The sequence below is a fragment of the Tetrao urogallus genome (assembly GCF_951394365.1).
Source record: "Tetrao urogallus genome assembly, chromosome: 1".
Classification (NCBI taxonomy): Eukaryota; Metazoa; Chordata; class Aves; order Galliformes; family Phasianidae; genus Tetrao; species Tetrao urogallus.
Genome location: NC_136813.1, coordinates 193,509,347 through 193,536,875, shown reverse-complemented (window position 1 = coordinate 193,536,875; position 27,529 = coordinate 193,509,347). Strand labels below are relative to the sequence as shown.

At 47.2% G+C, this 27,529-nt stretch overlaps 1 protein-coding gene across 1 annotated transcript in view; it reads right to left on the bottom strand.

Annotated features, from left to right (window-relative positions):
• Positions 1–1,316: 1,316 nt before the first annotated feature.
• GOLGB1 (golgin B1) overlaps positions 1,317–27,529 on the bottom strand; it is a gene marked incomplete at both ends in the record, with an annotated part of 35,231 nt that continues 9,018 nt past the window's right edge. Inside the window, 14 exons of the mRNA XM_079543687.1 lie at positions 1,317–1,451; positions 2,120–2,225; positions 5,026–5,160; positions 5,980–6,074; positions 6,207–6,365; positions 7,489–7,620; positions 8,471–8,636; positions 9,868–10,046; positions 12,017–13,967; positions 15,034–20,069; positions 20,692–20,759; positions 21,783–21,873; positions 24,584–24,648; positions 25,849–26,257. Coding sequence (XP_079399813.1) covers positions 1,317–1,451; positions 2,120–2,225; positions 5,026–5,160; positions 5,980–6,074; positions 6,207–6,365; positions 7,489–7,620; positions 8,471–8,636; positions 9,868–10,046; positions 12,017–13,967; positions 15,034–20,069; positions 20,692–20,759; positions 21,783–21,873; positions 24,584–24,648; positions 25,849–26,257 — 8,727 coding nt within the window. The remainder of the gene's footprint in view (positions 1,452–2,119; positions 2,226–5,025; positions 5,161–5,979; positions 6,075–6,206; positions 6,366–7,488; positions 7,621–8,470; positions 8,637–9,867; positions 10,047–12,016; positions 13,968–15,033; positions 20,070–20,691; positions 20,760–21,782; positions 21,874–24,583; positions 24,649–25,848; positions 26,258–27,529) is intronic.

Sequence of the window (27,529 nt, the reverse complement as noted above, 5' to 3'; positions counted from 1 at the left end):
TACAGTGATGAATTCAACCCACCTTCAAAGAGGCTCTGCAGCAGCCGGGCACTGCTGGGCTACCAGCAGCATCAGAACCCCTCCTTCCCAAGTGGGAAATGCAAGCTGAGCGCTGTGCCACGAAGCAGCCAGGACCCTCCCAGCAGGGACCCTGAGCGCACCGCAGCTTGTGCCAACAGCAGGAAGCTCAGCTCAACCAGCCCTGCATTCAACATTCTCCCTTTGGAAGAGGACCGTCCCCATTCTACGACAGTGCAAGGAGTTCTATAGGAAAGCACAGCTTCCCACGCATCCCATGCGATCAAATCCATCCACAGGTTGCCTCAGAGTCAGAACAGCCCAGGGCCCAGCGCCAGCGCTGCACAATTTCTCTATAAGCAGTGACACCAAAGGCCCAGAACTCCTTCCCCTTCCCCAGCATTGGGGGAACCCTTTCAGTTCAGGATCTTCTGCCTTTAACTCAGGCCCCTGTGCTGGAACCACACGACGGAACCCTCCAACACAGCCTATATGGGTTTAAGCTGGCGCAGCGGGAGCACAGCTGCTCTCCTTTTGAGAGCTTACTGAAGTGAGAGATAAAAAGCTCTTGCCTCATATTCAATAATTACATTTCTGAAGCTATTTTACAAGGCTGTCAGAGCAGACATACAGCTGTCTTTAAACGCAGTGCTCAGCAGGTCCAGATGTACTCATTTTGGCCCTACTTCAACCGTAGATGTAACCGAGCAGGAAATGTGAAATTCACATTCCTTAAAGTGTCCACAGTTTCCTTAGGATATGCATCTGAAGCAGCGCTGAGCCACGGAGCAAACAGGAGACGTGAGGAAGGGAAGGAGCTTCCCTCCCTGGTGCACAGCTCCAGAGCTTCCCCCCGAGCTCAACGGACTCAGGATGAGGGTGAATGAAGATCTGGCATTTCCTGGAAGCACTGAAGAATTGCAGCAATTCAGGAAGAATTTACTCATTCCTACCGTGGTCAAATGCTCTGTAAAATGAGCGGTGCTCCCTCCGGGTACAGGAACAGATACAGTGATTGTCAGCAGGAGGACCCCAGCTCTGAAGATGTGCTGCTCAACCATTTAAAACCACGGCATGAAGTGAGAGATGTCCTGGAAACACCGCGGGCAACAGCCCTGCCTGCTGCCCATCCCAACAGCGAGCAGCCAGCGCACGCATCAACCGCCGGGCAGCGTTGCCCACAGGGGACTTGGAAAGAAGGCGGTGGGTGAAGCGCCCGTTTCAGCTGCCCTGTGGATGGAGAGTGCTGGCCCAGGACCACAGAGGGCTGCAGCTCAAGGAAGGGCTGCTGTTCCTGCTCAGAGGTGGCCTGTGAAGCACAGGAAGAGCAGGACGTGAAGAGCGAGCAGGTACAGGGCCACCAGCATGGGCAAGTGGGTCCGGGAGCGGAAGAGAGAGCGTAACAGGCGCCGCAGCCCAGGGATATTCCGAGTCTGCAAGAGGGAAAGAGAGGTTGGTCGAGCACCAGGAACGGCCGAGTGCCCAGCGACCCTCCCCCACAGTTCTGACCACAAAGAGAAGTTTAAGCTTATCAGCACAAACTTTTCCAAACCCATTCCGTGGCAGATCTGACCTCCAGAGCCACGCTCCCCATCAGGAGAGCTGCTCTCTTTAGATTTTCTGCCAGCCAGCTTCTCTTCAATTTCAATTTCTTCAAGAAAGGGCACAAAACGCCTCCCCTTATGTTTGCTCCTTACAAACATCTTAGCCCCTCAAGTGAAATATAAGCAAAAGGACCAATGGTACTTTTCTGCTATAAACTCGAGCTCCTAGGAATCCCAGCTCACCCTGCCCTCCAGGCTGGAGGAAGGGAATGTGTATTTGTTGAGGTCTTTCAGCCTCACCACTGAAAGGACTTCAGGGCCTGCTGAGCAGGGCTGCCCTATGGTGATCCCCCACAGGGGCCCTTTGGGGTCCTCAGTCAACGTCAGCTCTCCTGGCAGAGCCACAGAACAAAGAAACCAGCAGAGCAAGCCGAGAGCAGAAAGCCACACAAACCCACTGCCCAAACTGACTCAAAGAAGAACTTTGCTGCTGTAGGCTCACAGTTCTCAGCTCACGTTTTCTTACACCATTGGCAGCTGTGAGAGAAAATCCTTACTTTGCTGAAATCATTATCCGTGGAGTCAATGAGCAGGGAATGCTCGTGACCTGGAGCCATATTGATGCTGGTGCTTAGGGAGGACGTCCACTCACTCGACTCCAACCTGGCACAAAACAAACACACAACCATGAAACCAACGAGCAGAACCACGGGGTGACCCAAGCAGCAGCAGTCTGATTTCCTCAGATGTGGTTTCAAAATGAAGTCATTCCCAGTTTCTGGAGGGTAGTGAAACTGGGGCAGAGTTGGTATCTTGTGATCTCCATACAAATTATACACAGGAGGGCTCAGCTGCTGCCCCTGGAGCCCTTCTTTCCTCACTCATCTCCCATCACTTTTACAGCTCCTCAATTTCTTTTGGTGCTGCTTTTTCTTTGCAGGAATTACAAACTTGGACTTACCTGAGGTGTCTGTTTGGCTGTCAGTGGAATTTCATAGTGTGTGACTCACCAGAGGCCAAGGCAGGTGACTGAACTCTTTCAAATGCCATGAAATGCATTTGGAAGCCAGCTCTGCTCCCAGCAGTTCTGGTTCTTGCTAACTATTTCCCAGCGACAGACTTTCAAGGGTGGTAAGATACTGTTAAAGCACGAAAGCAGCACTGTCAATATCAGTGATGTGAGATCAGGTGATAAGAAGTGAGGGAACTTCCACAGACTTTAATGCTGGAAGGAGGTATCATTGCCTGAGTTGTGTAGCAGCTGCCAGTATTTCCATCCAGATCATTATTTTTTGTCAGAATAAGCATTTGTGTCAGAAGGAAAACCACAATGGTGAAGCAGAAGATTCTAATAGTGAGATTTACTTGAATTGCTGCACTAAAACTGCTAGGGGATGCATGCAGTACAAGAAGCTACAACAAAGCTCAGTGACCAGATTCATTTCTACAGTCAACAACAAGACAAAGGCACAGGGCTCGCTGCTCCTCAGCCTGACATCCAGGCCAGGTCAGCCTCCTTTTCTCTACTGACTACAACAGCATCTCTCAAGCAACCCGGGATCCAGGGTGCTGTGGGTATGAAGAACAAGGTTTTGCAGCAAAGAGCTTGGGAGGGGGCACATAAGAAGGCACAGGGGGTGGCATGTGGACCTTCTAATATTAAATGGCTGCTGAAACACAAACAGGAGGAAAAAAAACCTGCCAGCCCAAAACTCCAGCTGAGCATCAGGACCAAGAAGTAACCAAACCTGGGATGCAGTGACATCCTGAAGTGTGGCTGAAGTCTTCATATAGGAGGCATCCTGAAAACAACACCCCACTGACAGCACAAAACCAGAAAAGGAACAACTCACTGCCCGAGAAAGTGGGAATCCAGGTGAAAAATGAACTCTTGTTTAAAGGAAATTAATGGAAAGCAGCAGCAGCAGCACCTACTGACTGCCTCTGGAAGAAGAATGAACCCAACAGCAACAGCCCATTGCCTCCAAGCAGCAGCATCCTACTCCCTCTTATGTCTCAATAACATACAAAGGGGCTGCTTCTCATCCAAGATAGAGCTTCTCTCTAAGAGAAATGCTGCATGTACTCCTTTGTTTTCTGTCTGGGCAGAGAGGAACCCAATGAGGTGTAGAGTCTTGCAGCTGGGGATGGATAACTGCATGCATCAGCGCAGGTTGGGGCATGAGCTGCTGGGGAGGAGCTCTGCAGAGAAGGACCTGCGGGTCCTGGTGGGCAACGGGTTGGCCGTGAACCAGCGGTGTGCCCTGGTGGCCAACAGGGCCAATGGGGTCCTGGGGTGCATTAAAAGGAGCGCGGCCAGCAGGTCGAGGGAGGCGATCCTCCGCTCCGCTCTGCCCCGGTGAGGCCACACTGAGAATCATGAGTCCAGTTCTGGGCTCCCCGGTTCCAAAAAGATGGGGTCTGAGCATAGGAGAAAAGAAGGAGTCCAGCAGAGGGCCACAAAGAGGATGAAGGGCCTGGAGCATCTCCTGTGCGAGGACAGGCTGAGAGACCTGGGGCTGCTCAGCCCTGGGGAAAAGAAGGCTGAGAGGGGATCATGGAGGATGATGCTCCTGAACCTCTGAAGGGAGGTGGAGGCACAGGGATGAGGCCAGGCTCCTCTCGGTGCTGTGCAGCCAGAGGACGAGGAGCAACGGCCTCCAACTGGAACACAGGGAGTTCTGTGCTAAGATGCAGAACTGCTTTCCATCGGGGTGACGGAGCAGTGGCACAGGCTGCACAGAGAGGTGGTGGGGTCTCCTTCTGTAGAGATATTCCTCTACAGAATGCCAAGACCTCTCAGGATGCCAACCTGTGCAACCTATGCAGGGAACTGCTTTAGCAGAGGTTGGGCTCAGTGATCTCCTGAGGTCCCTGCCAACCCTGCACTCTCTGATCACCCCATGCTATCCCAACCCCCTGCATGACATTTTGCCTTAGCAAAGGGACTGAGTGCAATGGAAATTGCAAACCAGGGGACTGAAGATGAGGAAAGTGGGGGGGAAGGATATCCAGACTGAAGCTGAGCCAAAAAAGAGGCAGAGGGAAAAAGTCTAGCCTAGGTTAGTTGTTTCTCAGTATCCAAAGTTTATGTCTTTTTGGCAATAAATTTAAATGTAAGGAAATTTCTCAATTCAAGACTTTTTGTTTTACCCAAGACAGACAGGTGATTACTGAGGAGACAAAACCCCTGGAAATATCAAAGAAAAACTTTTTTTTTTTTTTTTTTTTTTTTTTTTTTTTTTAAATTTTCAGCCAATTCTGAGTCCACAAATTATATTTTCTGATGGTTTGCTTCACTGGGAAAGCTGGCATTCCTGGCCAGAATTCATCCTACCACAACTTTCACTCAATTGCTGCAATCTGCCTTTGTCTACAACCGAAGCACAGACACAGAGCAGTCATTTAGGGAGCTGGGATCTCACTCTTAGGACAGCTTTGCCCCTCTGCCCACTGTCCCCACCTGCTGATCTGATCCTGAGCTGCTGAGAGCGCTTCCTCGGCAGCCACGCGCCGCTCCCGCTCCTCCTCCAGCTGCTCCTCTAGGTATCTCAGATCTTGCTTCGTGCTGCTATGTAAGTGCTCAGTTTCGGACAGCCTGTCAGAAAATAAGCAAGCATGTGTCAAAGAGGGCTAATTCCTGGCCTGCTCTGCTTCTGTTTTATTTACAGAGGCAGGAGGTGAACAGACGCCAGCTCTCTTCCACTTTGCACAGAAGACAGCTGTTTTTCAGTACCATACTTGAATTACTTGGAAAGCAGGAAGAAGAGCAGCCTCTCGAAGCTCCTGTGTCACATCACAAAGGAGTGTATGTGATCCTACCTTCCAAAAGCTGCTTACAAAGGGCACCAGGAGCCACATGCTAGATTTCAATCGCAGACACATTCCCGGGCTAAAAGCATTGAGACTGTGCTAATCCATACACCTGGAAAGTCACTGAACTTCCTGGAAGTGAACCTGGAAGGCCCATCAAATCAGAGATGCCAATTTGGCTGCTGATGGTCCATCATAACTGCTACTACAAGTTTGGGTGTGAGGCACTGGCACAGGTTGCCCAAGGAGGCTGTGGATGCCCCATCCCTGCAGGCATTGGAGGCCAGGCTGGATGTGGCTCTGGGCAGCCTGGGCTGCTGGTTGGCGACCTGCACACAGCAGGGGTTGGAACTAGATGAGCACTGTTTTTGCAACCCAGACCATTCTATGACTTTATGATCCTATGTTTGCTCTCCATTGCTTGAAATCCTGTGCAAGGAGACATTGCTAAGCACAACTGTGCAGCATGTGTGACAGCTCCTCCACTCGGCAAGGTCCTGCTGGGGAACAGAAGTGCTGAGAGCTCAGATGGAGCAGCCCAGCCAGGCTCCTGCCAGCCCCAGGAGCTCCATCAGGGCTCAAACCCCTCCTGATCCCACAGTACCTCAGCTGCAGCTCCTGGAGCTCCGGTGTGTAACTGCCTCCAGGCTCATTCTTTTCTTGGGGTGCTCCGGGAGCAGCGTCAGTTGCAAACGACCCCTAAGAGAAGGCACAAACACACGGCAGAGGGCACTGAATGAAGAGGACGGAAGCCAGCCGCTGCGCTGCTCTCTTAGCGGAGCCACCTGCAGGAAGTCTTGCCCTCCCCCTCCCTTTGACAGGGACCCTCACCATGCTCTTGTCCGCAGCCTGCAGCTCCTGGAGCTGCTTCTCCAGCACCAGGCAGCGGCTCAGAACCTCGCTGTACTGCTGGTGACTCTCACAGATGCTTCGGCCGCTACTGCGCAGTTGGAGGGAGAGGGCGTTTTTCTCTTCATAAACCTGAGACAGCTGAGAAGACAAATCCTGAGTCAAGAGCTCAAACATTTCTGTGACAGCAAAACTGTTTTCCGTGTAACTGAGGGTAAGAATTCTATTGAGAATGTAGGTGCTGCCACAGTGCCCCTTTCTAAGGTCCTCCAACAGCAGCTTGTGGCAAGGTCTCCAGCACAGGTGGCCCTAAAACATCCACACAATGTACAGGATTGCTCCTTGCTCCTCTCTTCCCTCCCAGAATTACATCTGTGGAAGTGGCTGACATAAGACCCAAAACTTCAAGCCAGAGGAACCTTCGGTTCAATACGGGGAAGCAAAAATTCTGCACCTGATGGAAAGTCCATGCACCAGCACAGGACTGTCAGAGAGTGCCAAGGCAACAGCTCTGCTGTGAAGGACTGGGGAGTTACAGCAGCTGCCCAGCTGAGCACAACCCAGACAGCCTCGCTGGGAGCAAGGAACGTTGTATTCTGGGTTACATCAGGAGAAGCAAGGCCAGCAGACAGAGGAGAGTTACTATCTGCTCTGCTTGGTAACCAGTAAGAGCACACCTGGCACACAGTGACTAGTTTTGGGTCCCTCATTTCAAAATGGAGAAAGAAATGAGAAAGAGTCCAGAAAAAGGCTACAAAGATGATGAGGGATCGGAGCGTGTGATGGCCCTGAGAGCTGCACTGCTTTATCCTGGGAAAGAAAAGGCTGAAGTGTGCAGCAGTTCCCAATTACTCTGAAGGGAGCCATAAAGCAGAGCCAAGCTCTTTGGCAGCAGCAGAAAATATAATAAGGGACTTATTTGTGGCTTGCAAAAACAAAATCATTCTCATTGAAAGTGAAGAGCAGCACTGGACAAGGACCCAGAGAGGTTTGGAAATGCCATTTCTTGGAGGTTTCCACCACTACAGTAGGCAGGGGCATGGATGATCCGATCTAACAGTGCTGGCAGCACTGCTTTGAGCAGCAGGACAACGTAAGGGATCACCTCCAGAAGTCTCTTCTAACCACTACTGACTGTGTGTACCCTTGGTGAATGCCCACACGAATAGGAAGCCCTATTCCTCCTCCACGAGCCCCACTGAAGCCTGCTTACTTCCCCACATCCCTCAGCCCAAACTCTGCAAGCAGGAAGCACGGCTTGTACCTTGCTGTTTAACTGCTGAATTCGGAGCTCTTTTTGGTGCAGCTCCTTCAGGCTGTCACTTAACTGAGCCCTCAGATGTTTGGTCTCTGCTTCCGGGCTTGAGAAGTCCCCCCTCACTGCTTCTGGATTGATCTGACAGGGAAAGAACAACAAAGGATCAACACAGGACCATCTGTGTCCATTTCCACTCCTAGCCCTACATTGTTCCCTCACCTGAAACTTGATCTGCACTCTGTGGGGTGGGGGAAGAAAAAAAAATCAGGTGCACTTGGTTCTAGACTTCTCTTTACGTATCTGCACGTGAGTCTGAGGGATAAGAGAGGATTCCCCCCTCCTCACCAACATAAAAATGTGTCACCAGAGCATTACAGATGTTGGCAGGACAGCTCTGCCCTTGCTGTAATGCTATGGCTCTGCACATGCAGCTGGCGAGCAGACCAGCAAAGCAAAATACTCAACAGATTCCACTCCACTTTCAGAACTGTCATATGGAAAAAGAGGGCAGAGAGTACAACTTTCAACCCTCAGCCCCCCTGGGCATGAGCCAGGATTATAGATTTCTTCCTAATACAAACAGCAATAAAAATCCTGCAAAGGACTTCGAAATTAGAACGCGGTATTACAAAGGACTAAAACAAAAAGGAAGATTTCAGGTTCAGAACAGTGTGAGAAGCAATTCTAAAATCATCAGATTGGAAGAGCTGAGAGGTTCCAGAAGGAACTGCTCAGAGGGAACTCAGGTGCCCAGGAAACCCCATCTCTCTCACTGTCCCAGACGTCAGGAACGAAGGGGGGAGCACATAAGGTTAGGGCAGAGCTTTCTGAAAGCTTCAAGCTGTGCTGTTGGCGTAGGCCTTGGAGGGCACACAGCAATACCAACACCAGTCCACGTGATGTTTGACCTCCAAAATCCAAATACAAACAACAGGCCCTCATTTGGCTGCATTTCCATGCAGTACAGAATCTGTGCACTTCCACCGACCTTCTTTTGGTACTGCTCCTCTACAGCTGGAGCCTTGCTGAGGGGCAGCCTCATTTCTTGCACGACCTGCTGCAAGTGGCTCAGCTGCTGCTCTTTTTCTGCTATGAGCACCAGGTATTGCTCTTTGATGCTGCCATTCTGCTCTTCCCAGGTAGTTTTCTCTTGCCTGCAAAGCATCACGCAAAGGAAATTACCACAGTAATTAACAGGATCACATACAACATCCATTCACCCAGCTCAGAACAAGCCAAGGAGGATTCCAACTACATCCTATCATTACCCCATGCCAGATAAGTTGGATGTCAAGGACAAACTAAAGCAAAACCACTTCAGCACGGGAACCCTAACATCAGGGCTAAGGAGGTTGTCTCCATCAGCACCACCTTGGTCAAATGTGCACATGAGAGCCACTGCATGGATTCCAACACACAGACATGGGCCTTGGTTCCACCTGTGCAGCAGGAGCTACCCAGGAAATGAGCCTCCAGGCTCAGTCATTCTCTCACTCATTACTTTGGGATCTCTGAAGAATCTGAAATTACTTCTTTCCCATTTCTGGAACAGAGCACGTTTGCCTGACTGGATTTGGTCCAGGAGGGGATGACAACTCACCAGCCTTAAATTACAGCCTTTCTTAATCGAAGACATAAAGCAAGTGAAACAGTGGATTAAATCATCATATAAAATGAGTATTTTCTATACAATTACATCAGATAATAAAGAGTGTTCATTTCATTGTCAGCTCGGAATGGAGAGCACTATGATTATATACAAATAAGCTGCAGTACAAGAAATAGGTGATGCTTCCTCTGAAACAGATGATATTGGCCAGCATTGGAGGAAATAAACCACAGAATGATAGAATGGCCTGGGTGGAAAAGGATCACAGTGCTCATCTGTTCCAAGCCCCTGCTGTGTGCAGGTCGCCAACCAGCAGCCCAGGCTGCCCAGAGCCACATCCAGCCTGGCCTCCAATGCCTGCAGGGATGGGGCATCCACAGCCTCCTTGGGCAACCTGTTCCAGTGCCTCACCACCCTCTGGCTGAAAAACTTCCTCCTCATATCCAACCCAAACCTCCCCTGTCTCACTTTAAAGCCATTCCCCTTGTCCCATCACCATCCACCCTCACAAACAGCCGTTCCCCTTCCTGTTTATATGCTCCCATCAAGTAAAACCAAAAAGGCCATTAAACTACTTTGCATGGGCATTTCCCTCCAGTGTGTTGGGCTATAAATCCCCACCCTAAGTCTGATGCAAAGATCTGAACAAGGAAACGTGTGCCTGCTCCTGACGAGGGCAGGCGATGCAGCGCAAGTAAGGCAGAGGTGCCCAGGGCTTTGCTCTCCAAAAGGACCCATTGCCATCTCTGAGGCATCAGGAGAAAGGCAATTCTCACCTTAGCTGCTGAAGCTCCTGCTGGTAGGAAATGCACTCCTGCTCCAGCTGCTCCTGGCGGCGGTGCTGTTCATCTGCCTCTTGCTGGTATTCCTGCACTTGTGCCCTCAAGCGAGAGTTTTCAGCTGATTCTACCCCAACTTGTATGTATTGCTGCTGCAGATTCTTCAGCTCCCTCACCTTTAAGTAAAGGGAAATATTGCTACGAATGTTACCTGAGCAAGCAGCTACGTCTGTTATTTACATGCATTTAAGAACACTTTTCACTGCAGCATCACATGCAAATGACAGAGACGATGGAAGTTCACATCAACTACTACAGCAATCTACTAAGAGCTCAGCAGAAAAGCACCTCCAAGAAGTCTGCTGTGTGGAAGAGGGCAGTGAGTTGAGAGCTCCCATATAGACGTGACACACATCAGCAGCACTGCACAGTTCAAGAAAGCAGAAGGTACATAAATCTAGAAATAACTGAGATGCTGATGGACAAGGGGGAAGTCATGGACAGTATCACAAAGTATCACAGAATGGATGATACTGAGTCAGAAGGGACCCATTGGGATCACCGAGTCCAGCTCCTGGCTCCACACAGCACTGCCTCAAATCAAACCATGTTTCTGAGAGTGCTGCCCAAAATCTCTTGCTCTGTTTGATGTGTGATGTGATGTGTGATTGCCCACCCTCTGATTTGTCAAGGTCTCTCTGCAGGACCTCTCCACCCTCATCAGAGGATTCTGCAGCTCCTTCCAGTTCAGTGCTGTCCCCAGGCATACTCAGCATACCTTCAAGTCCTGCACCAAGGTGTTGATGAAAACACTGAAGAGCTCTGCAGAACCCCACCAGTGACAGGTTGCCAGCCTGAAGGAACCCCATTGACCTCTTAACCCTCTGAGCCCAACTTGTCAGTGCTCAAGAAAGACTTAGATGTGGTACTGAGGGATGTGGTTTGGTGGGGTTACATTGGTGGTGGGTGGATGGGTGGACTGCATGATCTTGGAGGTCTCTTCTAACCTTGGTAATTCTATGATCAGCCAATTGTTCACCCATTGCATCATTCATTGGATAGCTGTATGCTGGAAGGATGCTCAGAAACAGCCTCAAAAGCTTTACTGAAATCCAAAACAATGACATCAACTGGTTTCCCTTGCTCAGCTTCGTGGGTACTTTGCCATAGAAAGAGAATAAGTTGGTTGCAAAGTAATAAAACAAAGTAAACTATGAGCAAGTATTAGTGGAAAATCACAGTAAAAATCAGTCATCTGAGCAGCAACTGGAAGTGAAACGCACTGAGCTACACTGTGCCAAAAAGCATGCAAACACACATGAGGTATGCAAGTAGAGATGATAGAATGAAGGTGCAATGGCTTGGGCCTGCCTTGACAATCATCTGCCAGGAGGAGAAATCTACCATGTTCTTAGATTTCTAGAAGAGACTGCAGAACTGACAAATCAAATGCACGAGCTGGCACAGATGTGGCCTAAGCAGACTAACAGAGAGCACATCTCTTACTTCTACAATCCCATCTTTAAAACAGGGCTAAGAAGAGAAAACGCCTTGAGAAGTTAATAATGAAACTGTAGTTCAGCTTCCATATGTCACAGAGGCTAACAGATGACACGTACTAAGTCCACAGGATCTGATGGAGTGCACCCAGAGGTCATGAGGTCATTGGGAGGCAACTCTCAACTACTGCTGAAAGATCACGATGATCAGAGGGGCTTTGGAAGGCTGGAAGAAATGGCATCCTTACTTCAAAAAGGGCAAGGAGAAGGATGGAGAAAGGCAGTCTGCTCAGCCTCACCTCAGGCTTACCAAGGAGATGCAGCACTAATCCTGGAAACTACTTCCAGATACACAAGAGAACAAGTTGACCAGAGGAATTGTGGAAATCCTCCTCTGGAGATATTCAGAACTCAAGCAGACGTTGCTTTGGTCAACCTCCTCCAGCCAACCCTGTCAGAGCAGAAGGGTCGGATAGAAGACTTCAGAGTTCCCATCCAACCTCGGCTCTTTTGAGGGTCTGTGAGGATGATGGTATGTTTTTAACTCTGTGAAAGACAATGTCTAACTCTGCTGAATTCTAAGATCTGAAGAACCTAATCTCCTGCAAAGCTTTAAATAAGAATGGGAAAAGAAAGCAAGGACTTACTAATCTGTCTCTGTCGTTCTGCAGGGAGGACAGAGCCTTCTTAAGACTCAGCACCTCTGATGGAGTTGTGGCAGTGCTCCCTTCTGCTTGCTGCCTCACTTCTTCCACCTTACGTGTTCTGCCCAGTTCATCCAGCAGCCGGTCTCTCTCGTCCTGCAGGCTTGCCATAGCCTTGGAGAAAGATTTGACTTGGTTGGAAGAGCCTTCCAGTTCTGAAGACAAACGGAGAAGCTCATCGTCTTTGGCTCTGATCTTCTGCTTCAGATCCTCAATCTGTGCCAAGAGACCTCTTTCATCAGCAGCTTTCTGCATTTCTGTAAGCTCAGACTTCAGTGCATCTCGGTCCCGGGCAGTGGAATTTTGCTCCTCTTGTAACTGAAGCATCTTTTTCTGGAGATTCTCCACTAGATTTTGTTGGTCCCCTAAGTCTGCAGAATATTTCTGTTTCAAAGCTTGAAGCTCCTCATTGGTCTGGTCCCAGCTATCCTGAAGAGAGCTCATGGACTTCCCGAAAGACTGAATTTGGGCTCTGAGATCTTTGTTTTCATCTGTGACTGCAAGAAATTTCTGTTCCATTTCCATGAGGTCCCGTGCCAGCTCTGCTACTCTCTCTTCCGCTGTTTCTGTTTCATTCCTCATTATCCCAGCGTCATGATGCAGGTGCTTCAATTCCTTTTTGAGCCTGTCCTCAGCCTCCCCCACTCTCCTGGTTGCATCCTTCTGAACACTTACTAGCTCCTCCTCAAGTTCAGTTATCCTTTGCTGTGAGAGCACAAGCTTACGACGCAGCTCTTGTGCCTCTTCCTCTTGGGCCTTGAGCTGTGCTTGACACTCCATGACAGGACTTCCCTCAGTTAATGCTGTCACCTCGCTCTGAGCTCGGGACAGAGAGGATTTAAGGGTTTCAACCTCTTGAGACATGCTGACTTTATCCTCTGCCAAGACTTCCATACTCTTCTTGAGATCGTCCTGCGTACGCTCAGACTCCTTCAGCTGTGTTTCCACGATTGCCTTCTCCTTTTCCAGAGCCTGGATTCGCTGAAGCTGAGTTTTGAGAAGTTGCTTCTGTTGGGAATCCTTAATTGAAATTACTTGGTTCAGATCTTCTCTATACCTCACCAGGTCTGCGCTCAGCTTGGCGTTCTCCGAGTTGAGGTCATCCATCTGGCTATGAAAAATTCTGATTTCCTCCTTCAGCTTGTTGTTTTCAGCAGCAGCCTCTTGGATTATCTGGTCTTTGTCCAAGATGATAACGAGGTGGCGCTCCTCCAGCTGTTTGTACTCTCTCAGTATACGGTCTCTGTCGTCTTGCAGAGACGACATGGACTTGGTGAAGGAGTCCAGTTGTGCCTTCTGCTGTTTACTTTCTTCTCTGATTATTTTCATCTTCTCAGTGAGATGATCAAGTTTATCGTTAAGTTTGCTCTTCTCAATTTCCAAAGCCTTTTTATCTTCTTCTTCCTTGCTTAGCCTACGCTCCAACAGTGTGATGTCTTCAGAATGCTGCTGCTGTAATTCGGTCAGAGCAGCCGCAACTGCTTCTTCCTTGGCAGATAGCAAACTAACGATCTTTTGATCTTTGGCGCTCGTTTCTTCATGCAGCTTATTTGTCAGGTCCTTGGAAGCCTGCAGATCAGCCTCAAGCTGTTCACAGCTGAATTTAAAATTCTGGATGCTGTTCTCTTGTTGCTTGACCATACTCTCCAACTCTCCTCTAACCAGTTCACATCTGGTAAAGGAATTCTGCAAGTCAGCAAGCTGGTCTTTCAGGCTCCGGATCTCTGACTCCAGCTTCTGCTGTTCATCCTGGGACTCACTGAACAGTTTCTGAGACCCTTCCAGCTGAGTTAAAAGCTCTTTTTTTTCTGCCTGCAACATTTCACATGTCTCTTGATGCTGCTGAATCTCCCTCCTGGACTCTGATTCCCAGTCTTTCTTGTTGCATTCCAGCCTGAAAAACAGAGAAGGGAAGATCAGACCCAAATCAATGAGGTATTTCAGGATCCAAAACCACACTAACAATTTTCATTGATTATATTAATTGAGAAAAGCCACCAAATTAGTTTTCCAGTGATTAGCACTGAATCAGGCTTCCAAAGGGAGTCACTGAGTCACCATCCCTGGAGGCATTTAAAAGACCTTTATGTGGCACTTAGGGAAATGGGTTAGTGGTAGACTCGGTGGTGTTATGTTGATGTTTTAATTCAATAGTCTTAAGGGTATCTTCCAACCCAAATGATGCTACAGGCACATTAGCAACCACAGGATAGTCCTTTCTAGAATGTGCAGCTACTGAGCCCCTCTCAGTCCCACTTATACCTTCAGTCTTTCAAAGGAGAAATTAATTTCCCCATACAATGAGCTCAGATTTCGTTTTCTACAAACAAAGGTGCTGCTCTCCTACAGTTGGTATCCAATCCACATTCATTTCACAACATACAACATTTCAATCAAACTCTGTAGAACAGTTTTCCTCATGAAAGAATGGCTTGTTTTTGAGTTTTGGAAATTCCAGGGTTAACATTATGTTAGGCTTCTCTAGCTCCATCCTTCTCTCAAAATCTAATCTGGGATCAAATTGGAATTATGCATTCCCATGCTCTATTGACATACCAAGCTTAATCTCTAAAGTTAACAGCTTCCTCATAGAATCCTAGAATGGCCTGGGTTGAAAAGGCCCACAATGTTCATCTACCTTCAACCTCCTTGCCGTGGACAGGGTCGCCAACCAGCAGCCCAGGCTGCCCAGAGCCACATCCAGCCTGGCCTCCAATGCCTGCAGGGATGGGGCATCCACAGCCTCCTTGGGCAACCTGTGCCAGTGCCTCACCGCCCTCTGCATGAAAAACTTCCTCCTCATATCCAACCCAAACCTCCCCTGTCTCACTTTAAAACCATTCCCCCTTGTCCTATTACTACCCACCCTTGTAAACAGTCGTTCCCCCTCCTTACCTCTGGCTGCTGACTCTTCAAAGGAAATACATTGACACTATCTCAATCATCATCACTTTCTTTACCTGGATATATGAATCTGAAGTTCTTCCACTTGTGTAGCCATCTGCTTCATCTGCTCCTTCAGCACAACACAAGTTTCCTCTTTCAAGCGTATTTCTTCCTCCTTCTTTTGAATCGTTTCTGTGAACTTCTTCTCCCATGTTTTGGATTCATCTATCACTCTATCCCTGTCATCCTGAAGGGAAGACATGCTCCTGGTGAAGGCTGCAAGCTGGGCCAGCGTTTTGTTCAGGCTGCCTTCCAGTTCCTTGGCTTCCCGATCTTTTGTTGTCAAGGAGCCCTGAACATCACGAACCGTTGTTTCCATCTTGTCTTTCTCCCTCTGCAAAGCTGCCAGTTTCTCTTCCATATTTTTCATCTCCTTCGAGTGCTTGTCTTTCTCCCGTTCCAGTCTTCTCTCACAGTCCTCATCCTTTTTCTTCATTTGAATTAGAGCACTCTCTTTGCTTGCCCGTAACTCTTCTTTTATTTTGATGCTCTCTGCTAGGACTCTCGCTGCCTCGCTCTGAGTGTCATCCAGCACTACTCTGCAGTGAGCAAGCTCTGCCTGGGCCTTCTTGGTGTCTTCTGTTGCTTTAGCTAAAGCCTCTTTGGCTGCTTCCAAGTCTTTCTGAGACTCACTCTGGACAAATTCTAGAGCTTTAACAGTTCTTTCTAAACTACTGATCTTCTCCTGGTTTTTAATACAGTCCTTCTGCAGCTGCTTAATCTCCTGCTGCTTCTGCTTCAGCAGCTCCTGAAGCTCCTTTACATGTGTGCTACTGTCCTCCCTCCAAGTGCGTTTCAACTTTTCTAAATACTCCTTTTGGTTTTCTGAACTTGCTTTACTTTTCTCCTTTGCCATCTGACGTTTCTCCTCCTCCAGTTCATGTATTGCTCTCTGCAAACTCTGAAGCTCATGTTTCAGTTGTTCATTTTCAATCTGGGAGTCTGTTGCATCTTGCTGATAATTTCCAATACTGCCATTAAGTTCTGCCAGCTGATTCATGAGCCTTTCCTCCAAATCATCCTTCTCAGCCTCTAAAGTGTCCTTCAGTTCTGTCATCCTCATGAGGTCCTCCTTGGTGTTTTGGACCGTTTCTTCCATCTTTGCTACTGTGTCCTGGAGAACATTTAATTCAAGGACTTTTGCTTCCATTTGGGTCTCTAAAGCCCTTTTCTCACCTTCTAAAGCCTCAACGTTCCCGCGGATATCATCCAGCTGTTGCTCTGAAGCCCTTCTATTCTCCTCTAGTTCAGTGATTCGCTCTGTCAGCTCAGCTATCTCCTTTACATAGGCATTAACATCCTCAGGTGGGCTACTACCTTCAAAAGCTTTTTGTTCCAGCTTTGCATCAGGAGACTTTGGTCCAAAACTTGAGTCCACTTGATTTTCAGTCCCCTCTACTGGTGGTGGTGTAGCAACTGCCTGATTTGTTTCTTCCTCTGTTGTCTTCAGGGAAACATACTTGTCTAACAGCTCCCTGCTTTCTTCTAGCTTGGATTCCGTTAACTGCAAGTGATGCTTTAAGTCTGTGATCTCTTGAGTAAGAGACTCCTTTTCAACCATTACAGCCTCTAGCTGAGTAGAAAGAGACTGATAATCCCTCCTAGAGCTCTCCAGCTCTTCTTTCAGGTTAGCGTTCGAAAGGAAAGCTCCATCATCAGTCCTGTGCAGGTCCCCACCTGTGGGCTGCATCTCTGCTCTAAGCTTCTCATTCTCCTCCTCTAGCTCCAGAATTTTTTGTTGCTTTGATTTTGCAAATTTCCTCATTTTCTCCTTCATTCCATCAATCTCCTGTTCAGCTTCCTGCAGCTGCTTATCCGCCTCCTCTTTTTTCGCTTCAGCACTTTTCAGCTTCACGAAAATCTCCTGCTTTTCCTGCCTCACGGTTTCCAAAACACGCTGAATCCGCTCAGTCTCATTGCTCACATTCTCATACGACTGCAGGAGAGTTTCGTACTCTTTCTGAAGCTCCCTGTGTTTCTCCTGCCACTCTGTGCTCTCAGCAGCTTGCAGGCATTTCAAGGACTCCATCTCCTTCTCCTGCTTCTCTTTCTCTAGGAGAACTCCATCTAGTGTCAACTTCAGGTTTTTACAGCATCCATCAAGATTCTGGTTTTCTCCAAGGACCTTATTAACTTCTGCAATAAGTTTTTCTCTCTCTTCAGTGAGACTTGCTATTTTTTCTGTTAAAGTACCTGTTTCTTTAACATGGCCACCTATTTGGCTTTCCATATTATTCAACTTGACACAAAGATTCTCAATAGTAGTTTTGGCATTTGCCAATTCCTCTTTCAGTGACTTACTCTCCTTTAATGCTTCTTTTCTAGAGATAAGTGCAGCTTGCAACTTTCTCTGCATTTGATTCTTCTGTTTGGCTGCTTCTGCATCATCATCTTGCTTGTGCTGAATTTCAAGCAGCTCGGTTTGCAGTCGCTTGCTCTGTTCCTCATGTGCCTGAGCCTGAGCTTCAATCTGACTACACAGACTTTTAACAGAATCTTCTTTTTCCAGCAACTGTGCCTTTGCATTAGCAAGAGCTTCACTTTTCTCCCTCAACTGCAAGTTAAGGAATTCAATTTCTTCGTCCTTTTGATGCATAAGTGTTTGCAGGTCTTCCAAACTGTCTTCCCTAGAAATTTCCACTTGACCTTCCTCCAGTTCTCTCCGAAGTCTTGCAGCCTCAGCTTCAGCTTGGTCAGAGGTTCTAGTCAGCCCTTCTGCCTCTGCCAACAACTGCGCTATGCGCTGTTGCAAATTAAAGACTAATTCTGATTTGCAGGCCAATTCACCTTCCATACAGCCGACCTTACTTTCCAACTCCTCCTTCTCCATCTGCAGTTTTTCAAGTTCTGCTTTAAACTCTTCCCCAGAAACATCCGTGACTTGCACAAGTTCACTGTTTGTAGAATTTCCTGCTTCCAAGCATGAAGAATCCAAAGAGCCTTGATTCCCAGGAATGCTCTCTGTTGATCCTCTCTGTTCCTGCAGTTGCCTGAGCTGAGCTTGGATGCTTTCCTTCTCTTTCATTTGCATATCAAATTGTTCTTGGAGGATGTTGTAATCATCTTTCTGCTGTTTGAGCTGTTCTCTGTGATGCCTGTCTTTTTCTTGAGCCTTCTTTATAGTGTCTTTGCGAGATACCAGGGCTTCCTGAAGCTTTTTCTGAAGTTGTTCCTTTTCTTGTTCAAGAGTTGAAACTCTCTCTTTCAGAGCAGACGTCTGGTTTCCTTCAAGATTTGTAGCTGCTGCATTGTTTTCTTCATCATCTTTTGGGCCTTCATTGGTTTCAGTTAGTTTGTCAGCAATTGTCTGACTTCCCATGATTTCAGCCTTAATTGAGTCAACGTTTGTCTTATCTTGCCAGCTCTGCTTCATTTCCTCAATCACCGCCTGTAACTGTGCTTCAGCAGCTTCCTTATCCAGCAGCTCCTTCCGAACGCTCAGCAGCTCAGATTCCTTTTCAGAAAGCAGCTGGATTAGGTGCTCCTCCCTGGGTGAGCTTTCCAGATTCACTTCTTGGCTTATCCTACTCATCATATGCTCTTTCCCTCCAGCTTCTTGAGCCACTGAGGTTTCTGACTCAGGCTCCATTTTCAACTGCACCAACTTGTCCTCCAGTTTGCTGACCTTCCTCAGGAGCTCCTTCCTGTTAACAAGTGCTGCCTGCAGCTTTCGCTTTACCTGCTCATTTTCCCGTTTCAGAATCTCAAGTTCATTTGCTGATATCTCACCCTCCCTGCATTCTGCCACTGTCTCATACTGCTGCTCAGACACTTCGCAGTTCAGACAGGTATCTTCCGCTTCTGTGTTTCGGTCTTCTCCCTCCTGGGCTTTTAATAAGACACTTGTTTGCTCTTTGAGACTCTTCAGCTCTGTTTCCAGAGAAAACTTCTCTTCATTCAGCAGTACCATTCTTTCAGACATGCTGATGCTGATCTCTGTCATCTGCTGTTCTTTCTCCAGCAAGGTTTGTTGCAGGCTCTCTATGCACCTGCTACGTTCAGCAACAAGCTGCTCTAGGCCTGCTGCTTCACGGCCCTTGGAGGCTAAGCTTTGGGAAAGCTCTTCCATCTCAGCCCTGTATTTCCTCAGCAGTTGTTCCAGATCAAGGGCTTCGCATTCCTTCTTCTGGATCTGGCTTCGCATGTCTTTTAGTTGCACGTCCTGATCAGAAAGCTGAAGTTGCGCTTCATCCAAATCTTTCTGTAAAGCTTCGATTTTAACCTCTTTGGATTTAAATTCATTTTTAAGGCTTTGGATCTGTTCCTTCAGAAGACTGCTCTGGCTGTCTGACAGCCTCTGCTTTTCAGAAAGAGCCAGAGCTTCCTCCAGCTGCTTCACTTTCTCCTGCAGTTCTGTCGTGGTACAAAGGTTCTTCATCTGACACAGGAGCTGATCTCTCTCTTCAGCCAAAGCACAGAACGAGCTGTCAGAATCCTCCATCTTCTTCCTGTATTCTTCAGCCAACTGGTTTAACCTATTTATTTCTGCATCTCTTTCTCCCAGATCTTTCTTATAGGATTCCTCTGATTTCTGCAGAATCATTTGCAGTTCCGCAGTTCGGTTCTGCAGATTTATCAGCTCTTGAGATTGAGAGGTGCCTGGCTCTGGAAATGCTGCAGAGGTTTCCTGTGTTGCTCCCATCTCCCCTGTGCCACGAACAGAGGCCTCTTGGGGTACCTCTTGAAGATCGGTTTTGTTTTCCTGAAGCACATTAATTGGCTGTATTTCTGTTGCTCTCTGTAATGAGCTACTGTCCAACTCATTTTGTGTGCTTGACACCTGTTGCTCTTCCCTCTCAAGAAGCCATGCCTGGGGATTCTCTTCCAGCTGGTTAGCTTCTCCTCCTGCTTGGTTAACAGCAGAAGTTTGGTTGTTTGGGTCCTTGAGCTGTCCTTTTAGAAATGCAATTTCTTCTTGAGCTTGTCTCAGTTCCAGCAGCAAAACAGACAGCTCTTTCTGTTTCTGTGCAGCAAGACATTCTCCAATTCCAGACGGGCAGTTGTCTTCAGTAAACTGCTCACCTCCATTGGGAAAGCCATCTGCTCTTGCCTGAAACACAACACAAGGTTTCACATTTCCTTTGAATCCTGCCAAAGGGGCACTTTTCATTGTCCCTACCTCATGCTAGCAGTTGCAACCAATAACAGCCTCATTAACAGGAGGACTCCTCAGCTCATTTCCCTTCCTGTAGTTGCGGCATGGGAGTCTGGCTTTAGGATTAGACCATAAATGGAGCTTCCTGCTTTTAAAGTGTCTCAGTTCTGTGATCCCCAGAGGTGTCCTTCTGGACTTATCCAGCCATATTTTGAGACTACAGATACCAGCATCGTATCCACAGCCTCTGAACGAGGAGGTTTTGTCCTTTTCCTGTCTGTTTAACGTGGACAAGAATTTATATAGACACCCCTATTCCAGTGTGTGCTTATCTCTGAAGTGAGAACACTAAACAAAACATCTGATCTAAAGTGCTTGGCTTTTTCCAAACATTAATCTTAAGATTTCCTCCCACTCCCAAATACAGATGACAAAAGAAGAACGATCAAATCCTTGCTGGAAAGCATGGATCATCACTTTGCAAATGGGTCAACACCTTGTGCTGCAAAGGCTAAGTTACCATATCCATGTATGCATACAGTATTGAAAAGTAAAAAGCAGTGGGTGAAATTTGTACCTCAGGTGGGACCGAAGTGTCACCAGAAGGCTTCTGCCCTTCAGAATTCACCATCTCTGCTGACACACCTGGTGATAAAATGTACATTGTCACCATCAGCAAATGGAAAGAAAATCCGTGCGACTGGAGATTCTCCAAATTCCCAGGTAGGAAACACAAAAGAGTTTGAGCAATGCACTCAGTCCAGATATCCCTGTATCCCTATAATACATCCTGTATTTACTGCATGCTGACATCACCTAAGTCTACATCACGTGCAACTGCAACAGAATAATGAAGAGACGCAGACAGAGTGAACTGATACACTTCTACTCTTCCAAAAAGAACAAAATCTATTTATGAGCCCTGTAGTTCCACCCCTTCTTTGGGAACATAATGTTTTTCTAACAGCTAACAGTTCTGTTAGTTCTAGAAGACTTAAGCTCAAAACTCCCAGGTTTTGCAGGTGGTACAAGATGGTTCTTTTCTTGTTGACAAAGAAAAAATATAGAAAATATTAAATGCATTAAGAAACCAAGGCTGTAAACTTAAGCCATTTAATGTTAGGAAGCACCACAGCTTACAGAGTTTACAGCTCATTCAGTTTCACCTTTGCTATTCGGTACACATTTATATTAAAAGCATGTGCATTCAAGCAATTAAGTAAACTTTCTCATCTCTTGATCATCTCTTCACGCAGTGCAAGAAGGCAGAGATTTGAGCACTTCAATGGGGCATTCCTGATCTTTAGAATTTGGAACGTGGAGGAGGGATGTTTGGTAACACCCGAGACAAAAAAATCTTATTGGCTCTCACACAGGAACTCGGTGCTTCATCTTCAGTCTATTCTGCACATCACTCAACAGCCTCTGCACCTGCATTCTCCTTCAAAACCTTCTCCTTTCTCATCTTACCCACTACTTTCTGTCCATGTATCCTCACCTGCCTGCCTTAGTATTTTCTCTTCCGCCTTCTCTGTATCTTTTCTTATCTCCTCTACATCTTCAGATTTTGACTTTAAAGCTCTTCTTTCCAAATCACTTTGGACTTTTCCTGGCAGTTCTCCCACTTCTGCAACGCTGAGGTCAACACGCTCTATTCTGCGCCCTTACCTCCAGACGTAGCAGAGGCGTCTGTGCAAGAGGCTGAATCTTCCACAACCTGCATGTTTTGCGTTTTCTCCTCAGCTCCACCGTTCTCATTCTATCAGTGGAAGAAAGCACACTTAGTTTTAAGCTACAGCCTTTGCATTAGAAGACAGCCATCTTAGCTGCTGCTCAACCAAGCTTAGAGCATAATCTGTCGATCATACTTTAGACCCAACTCTGATGCCTAATGGAAATAAAAGATGGTTTAGTTATGACGCTAAGCAGGAGGCTGGGATATATCTCAGCAAATGGGATGAGTTTCAACAAGGCCAAATGCCGGGTCCTGCACTTCGGCTACAACAACCCCAGGCGACGCTACAGGCTTGGGGCGGTGTGGCTGGAGGACGGTGTAGAGGAAACGGACCTGGGGGTATTGATTGATGCTCGGCTGAACATGAGCCGACAGTGTGCCCAGGTGGCCAAGAAGGCCAATGGCATCCTGGCTTGCATCAAAAACAATGTTGCAAGCAGGAGCAGAGAGGTGATTGTTCCCCTATATTCAGCACTCGTGAGGCCGCACCTCGAGTACTGTGTCCAGTTTTGGGCCCCTCACTGCAAGAAAGATATTGAGACCCTGGAACGTGTTCAAAGGAGGGCAACAAAGCTGGTGAGGGGTCTGGAACACAGGGCTGATGAGGAGAGGCTGAAGGAGCTGGGAATGTTCAGCCTGGAGAAGAGGAGCTCAGGGGAGACCTCACTGCTCTCTATAACTTCCTGAAGGCAAGTTGTAGTGAGCTGGGGGTCGGCCTCTGCTCTCGTGTCATTAGTGATAGGAGCAGAGGGAATGGCTTCAAGCTACGGCAGGGGAGATTCAGGCTGGACATCAGGAAGTATTACTTTCAGAAAGGGTGGTCAGGCACTGCAATGGATGCCCAGGGAGGTGGTGGAGTCACCGAGCCTGGGGGTGTTCAAGGAAAGGCTGGATGTTGTGTTGAGGGACATGGTTTAGTGGGAGCTATTGGGAATGGGTGAACGGTTGGACTGGATGATCTCTTAGGTCTTTTCCAACCTTGGTGATTCTATGATTCTATGATTCAAATTAGGATACCAGTTCAGATTTAGGATATTTTCCATTCTGAAAAGCCCACTTCCTGCTCTCCTGGAGCAGCTGGACACCTGCTGGCTGACAGGAAGCCACAGGTGAAGTCTTTATTTTGCCTTTCTTATGCATCCAGCTTTAAAAAAAGTCTAGAAATGAAAAATCTACTCCCACTTGAACTAGAAAAACAACTTTCTTTTTTTTTTAAAGTTATGACTGAAAACAATGAATAGAAGTAACTTTTGCTGTTAACTATCTCAAATGTAAGCACAGAGGATCACCCAGCCAGACAAGGGCCATCTCCAGTCCCATATTTTAGAGCACTTCTGTGACTGCCAGCTGAAGTGGAACCTACAGGATGCACAAAAACAATTTGTACACTCAACCCAAACCCTTGTATTGGGCTTGAGTTCACACATATTTTGGGCTGAAGTAACAGGTCAAGGGCACAAGTGGCAGTACAGAGCTGCCCAAATAGAACACTACATAAAAGCTATTTATGTGGACTGTACAGTTATCCATATACGTGTCTGGTGTTGAAATGGACACTTCCAGCACTGGATTCACAGACTGATTTTCAATACCCACCTTGGTCAAGGTGAGTCACGTGCTAAAGCACTGTTCTCTCCACTGCCTCTAAAGGGGCTCCAGGAAAGAGCTGACAGCCTTACATCTGCCCTTGGAAAGACCATGAGCACACACACATTTATTTTCATTTATATATGAACATAATTTATATATAGGTTCATTTATATATGAACCTGCCGGGCCACCAGCTTACACCCCAATGCCAGGCAGCTGGAACACAAGGCTCTGGGTAAAGCAGGATGGACTGACTCTGCACTTGCAAGCCCCAGTTGTCACCTTTTGGCCTGATTGCCTCATGGCAACAAACACTTAAGGAACCCATCTTTGGCATATGCACACGTAACACCTTCCATCCCCATTTTAAAATCAGTAGCCAATAAGAAAAGTCAATAAATGTGACACTTCACCTTATACTATACGATCACTGGAGGAGCAGAGGAGCTGGAGAGCTCACACTACCAACTGCCTCTGTGTTGCAGAGGACTGTATTACATAAAACCCAGCATCATCTTCTCCCCCCTGCTGGCAGATGGGAGCAGAGCAGAGCACTCTGGCAGGAGCCCAGACCTTGCTCTAAGCTAACAACTCTACAACTAGAATGGATACAGAGGCAGCCATCTCCATCACCTTGCTGATGGAACGTGAAGCAAAGCAGAAGGTATCCAAACCTTCCTGCAATTCTGCACGAAGCTGTTTGTGGTGGAAGCATCCAAAGATACACCCAAAGTCTTCTGTTTGACAAAGAGAAGTCAGTCAGCACGCTGCCAAACCCCCATCGGGGCAGAGGGGACAGGAAGGATTTGAAAGGCAACCTGTAAAGGCAGCTAAGCCTTTGGAACTGCGTGTCCTCAGAACTCTCTCAGTTTAGCCTATGATTTTGCTGAAGAATTAACTCATAAGAGGTAGAAAATAACAAGAATATCAATTGGGAGGATGAAGGACACAAGAATTCCAAACAGCAAAGGGAAACGTGGTCTGATAAGAACACAGGACAAGCAGTATTTGGAAGCTATTTCTGTCTTTCACCATTAATCCAGTTAATAATAACCTTCCAAAGAGGATTGTTAAAAAAGGCCATCACAGCTTAGCTGTTTTAAGGCCAGTCCTTGACCTGTTTTAGTTTTGGCTTAATCATTACCTCTGAATTTTCTGCAACCATTGCAGCTCCCTGCTGAGGCTCCTGGAGAACAGGCTGGGACCTCTCTGAAACATTGAAGAAAAAAAAAAATGCACACATTAAGCAATTTATTTGAAAATTAAAACTCTCATTTAGAAAGCAATACGGTATTCGTCCAGGAACGTCTGAGAACGGGACACAGAGAAAATAGACCAGCATTGGACAATGTGCTTTTTTTTCCCCTGAAAAAAAAAAACTACCAAAGCACAACAGAGATTCTAAGCACCTCTTAGAAAATAAGATATTACTGTTCTTTTCCCCTCAGAAAGGAAAATGGAGAAGGACACAATGATCAGTTTTCCCTAATAACAAGTGATAGGATGCATGGGAACAGCACAAGGCTGCGTGGGGGGAGATTCAGACTGAGTATTTGATAGCATTTCGTTACCATGAGGGTGGGCAAACACCACAGCAGCCTTCCAAGAGAGATGGTTGATGCCCCACCCTCATCAATGCTCAAGAGCCATTTGGATTCCACCTTCAGTAATGAGCTCCACATTTCTGTTAGCACTGCCACATTCAGGCAGCTGCAGTTGATCTGTTTCGTCCCTTCCAAATGAACAACTCTATTTTTTTCTTACTTGGTTTGCAATCATAGGACAACCAATAGAGTTTCAGGGTGCTTTTTTTTATTATTATTATTATTGTGTTTCTTTTAAAACAAAGAAACAAAGTTTCTTATAAAGGACAGGGAACAAATTACTGTTGTAGCAGTACTGTTGTAGCATCTCAATTTCATTGAGATAAAAATGAAGAGAAAATCAGAGAAGAAAACACTGCAGGGCTACTGCCCAAGTCAAGAATGGCACAAGAGTTCAGCTGCTGTTTGTTTGAGTCAGCAGGTTTTTATCCTTATATTCCTGAAAACTGGCACACAAACCCCACTTATGATAGGCACAACACTGCACCAATATGATGAAACACGACCAGCTTGGGAGCTGAAGGGAGAGAGCAGTATTGCCTGCCTGGCTGGAAAGGCTTTTGATAGTCTCACTCAAAATCCTCAGACAAGCTCCTGATGCATGGGCTGTGCCAGAGGGCAGCAGCCAGCAAAACTGTGCTACAGAGACCTTCCATTCAACACCATTCCTACCCTCCCGTGCAACTGGCAACTCTGGCACCAAGACCTCCTTAGGGGCTGGCATAGAAACAAAGCCAACAGAAGGCAATCCAGTGATCCTTAGGCTAGTGAGAACCCCCTTCAGCAAAATGCTGTGCTTACTCACCTTGTAGATTCTGCACTGCTGTGCTGCTTTCAGCAGACAGCACCAGCAGCTGCCCAACCTCCTGCTTCAGCTGATGGTTCTCAGCTACAAGGGCAGCATAGCTGGATTGGAGCTCTTGTTCAGCTGCCTTAAGACAACTGATCTGTAGATTCTTCTCTTCCATTTCCAGTCGCTGTTTCTGCTCCAAGCTTCTGTACCTCTCTAATTCTGCTTGTGCTGCTCTTGCCTCTTCCAGCTGCTCTGAAAGACACTGCACCTCCTCCTGCAAGCGATGGGAGCACAGCTTCCTCTCGGCCACTTCCAGCTCCATCTTCTCTCTGAGATCCCGGGATTCTCTTCTCTCTGCATCCAGCACATCTCTCAGAGAGCTCAGATCCACGGCCATCTTCTGGCACTGATCTCGGAGCACCTGTAAAAGGACATGGAAATTAATTTAACTCAGATCAAAACAGCACCAAAGCGAACTCCACGAACTGCATCTTAAAATCACCACTAAATCTTTTTCAAATATTTTATCAGAAGAAGGAAATCAACATAGCAGAACTCTCAGTTTGTTAGGGAACCTGCCCTACTGTTTGCAGCTTGCAAGGAAATAACACTGGGAGAAACAAGAGTTCTCATTGTGAGTACAAAAAAGAAACACATTTACTTAGAGCAAGAGGGTAGGACAGGAAAACACAGCATTACAGAGGCCATGAATTCTCTTCTGGGGGAAAGAAAGCTTCTCAAGAAGGGGAAGAAGCACTACAACAAAAAGAGGGAGAATTCAACAATTACAGAGGACAATTAACAAGCAGAACAACAAAGTGTGTGTGAAATTATGTCAAAAAAAAAAAAGCTATAACAGGGATCTAGAGGTGACACAGTGCCCCACACTACACCCAGTGGCTCATGGAAGACCTCAGCAAGCTGGCAGACACTGAGCAGAGGTTAAAGCCAGCCAGGGAAGAGATGCAGGCCCTAACAGCCATGGCAGAATTCATTCTGCCAAACTTCCTGCTCCTGAGCTATGGGTGCTCAGCAGGGCTCCTGAGGAGCTCCCTTTACTCTGTAGGAGGAGGAGCATCTTCTGCCCCAAGGCCTCAGGGGATGGGTGTAGCAGGCCCTCCTGCTGACCAGACACTGGGTGTAGGGGGAGTCAAAGGCACAGAGGAGGAATCTGAGGACTGTGCCATGAATCAGGATGAGCAGCAGTGAGTACATGCATCAGAGAGGATAAATCCATTTACGTGTAAGTTGCATCCTATCCTGCACCACTCCACCACTGGGGGTGGGCTGGGAAGGGGAGTGCTACCACAAAAACCATTGGGAAAAAAAAAGTCAGAGCTCTTCAACCAATATACACAAAAGGAACAAAAAATGGCTTCTTGCTTTCTCTTCAAAACTACGCTTCATCCATTGAACATGCAATGCAAACTGTGTGATGATGACAATAAGGAAAACAAAGCACATGCACTACGAAATGGATCCCCAAGATGAAGATATGTTTCTCTGTACACAGTTTGCAAGATCAAAACCAAGAGAAACTGATTCATTTCAGAGCTACAGAAGCAGCTTGCAGCCATTTGGTCAGAAATGAGTCCTTCCCACTTCTCTACAGTGAAGCAGCTCACATTTGCTCCAAATTGCTTCAGCTTTCAAAGCCCTCACCAACAAAAAGCAGATGATCCAGCCACGTCCT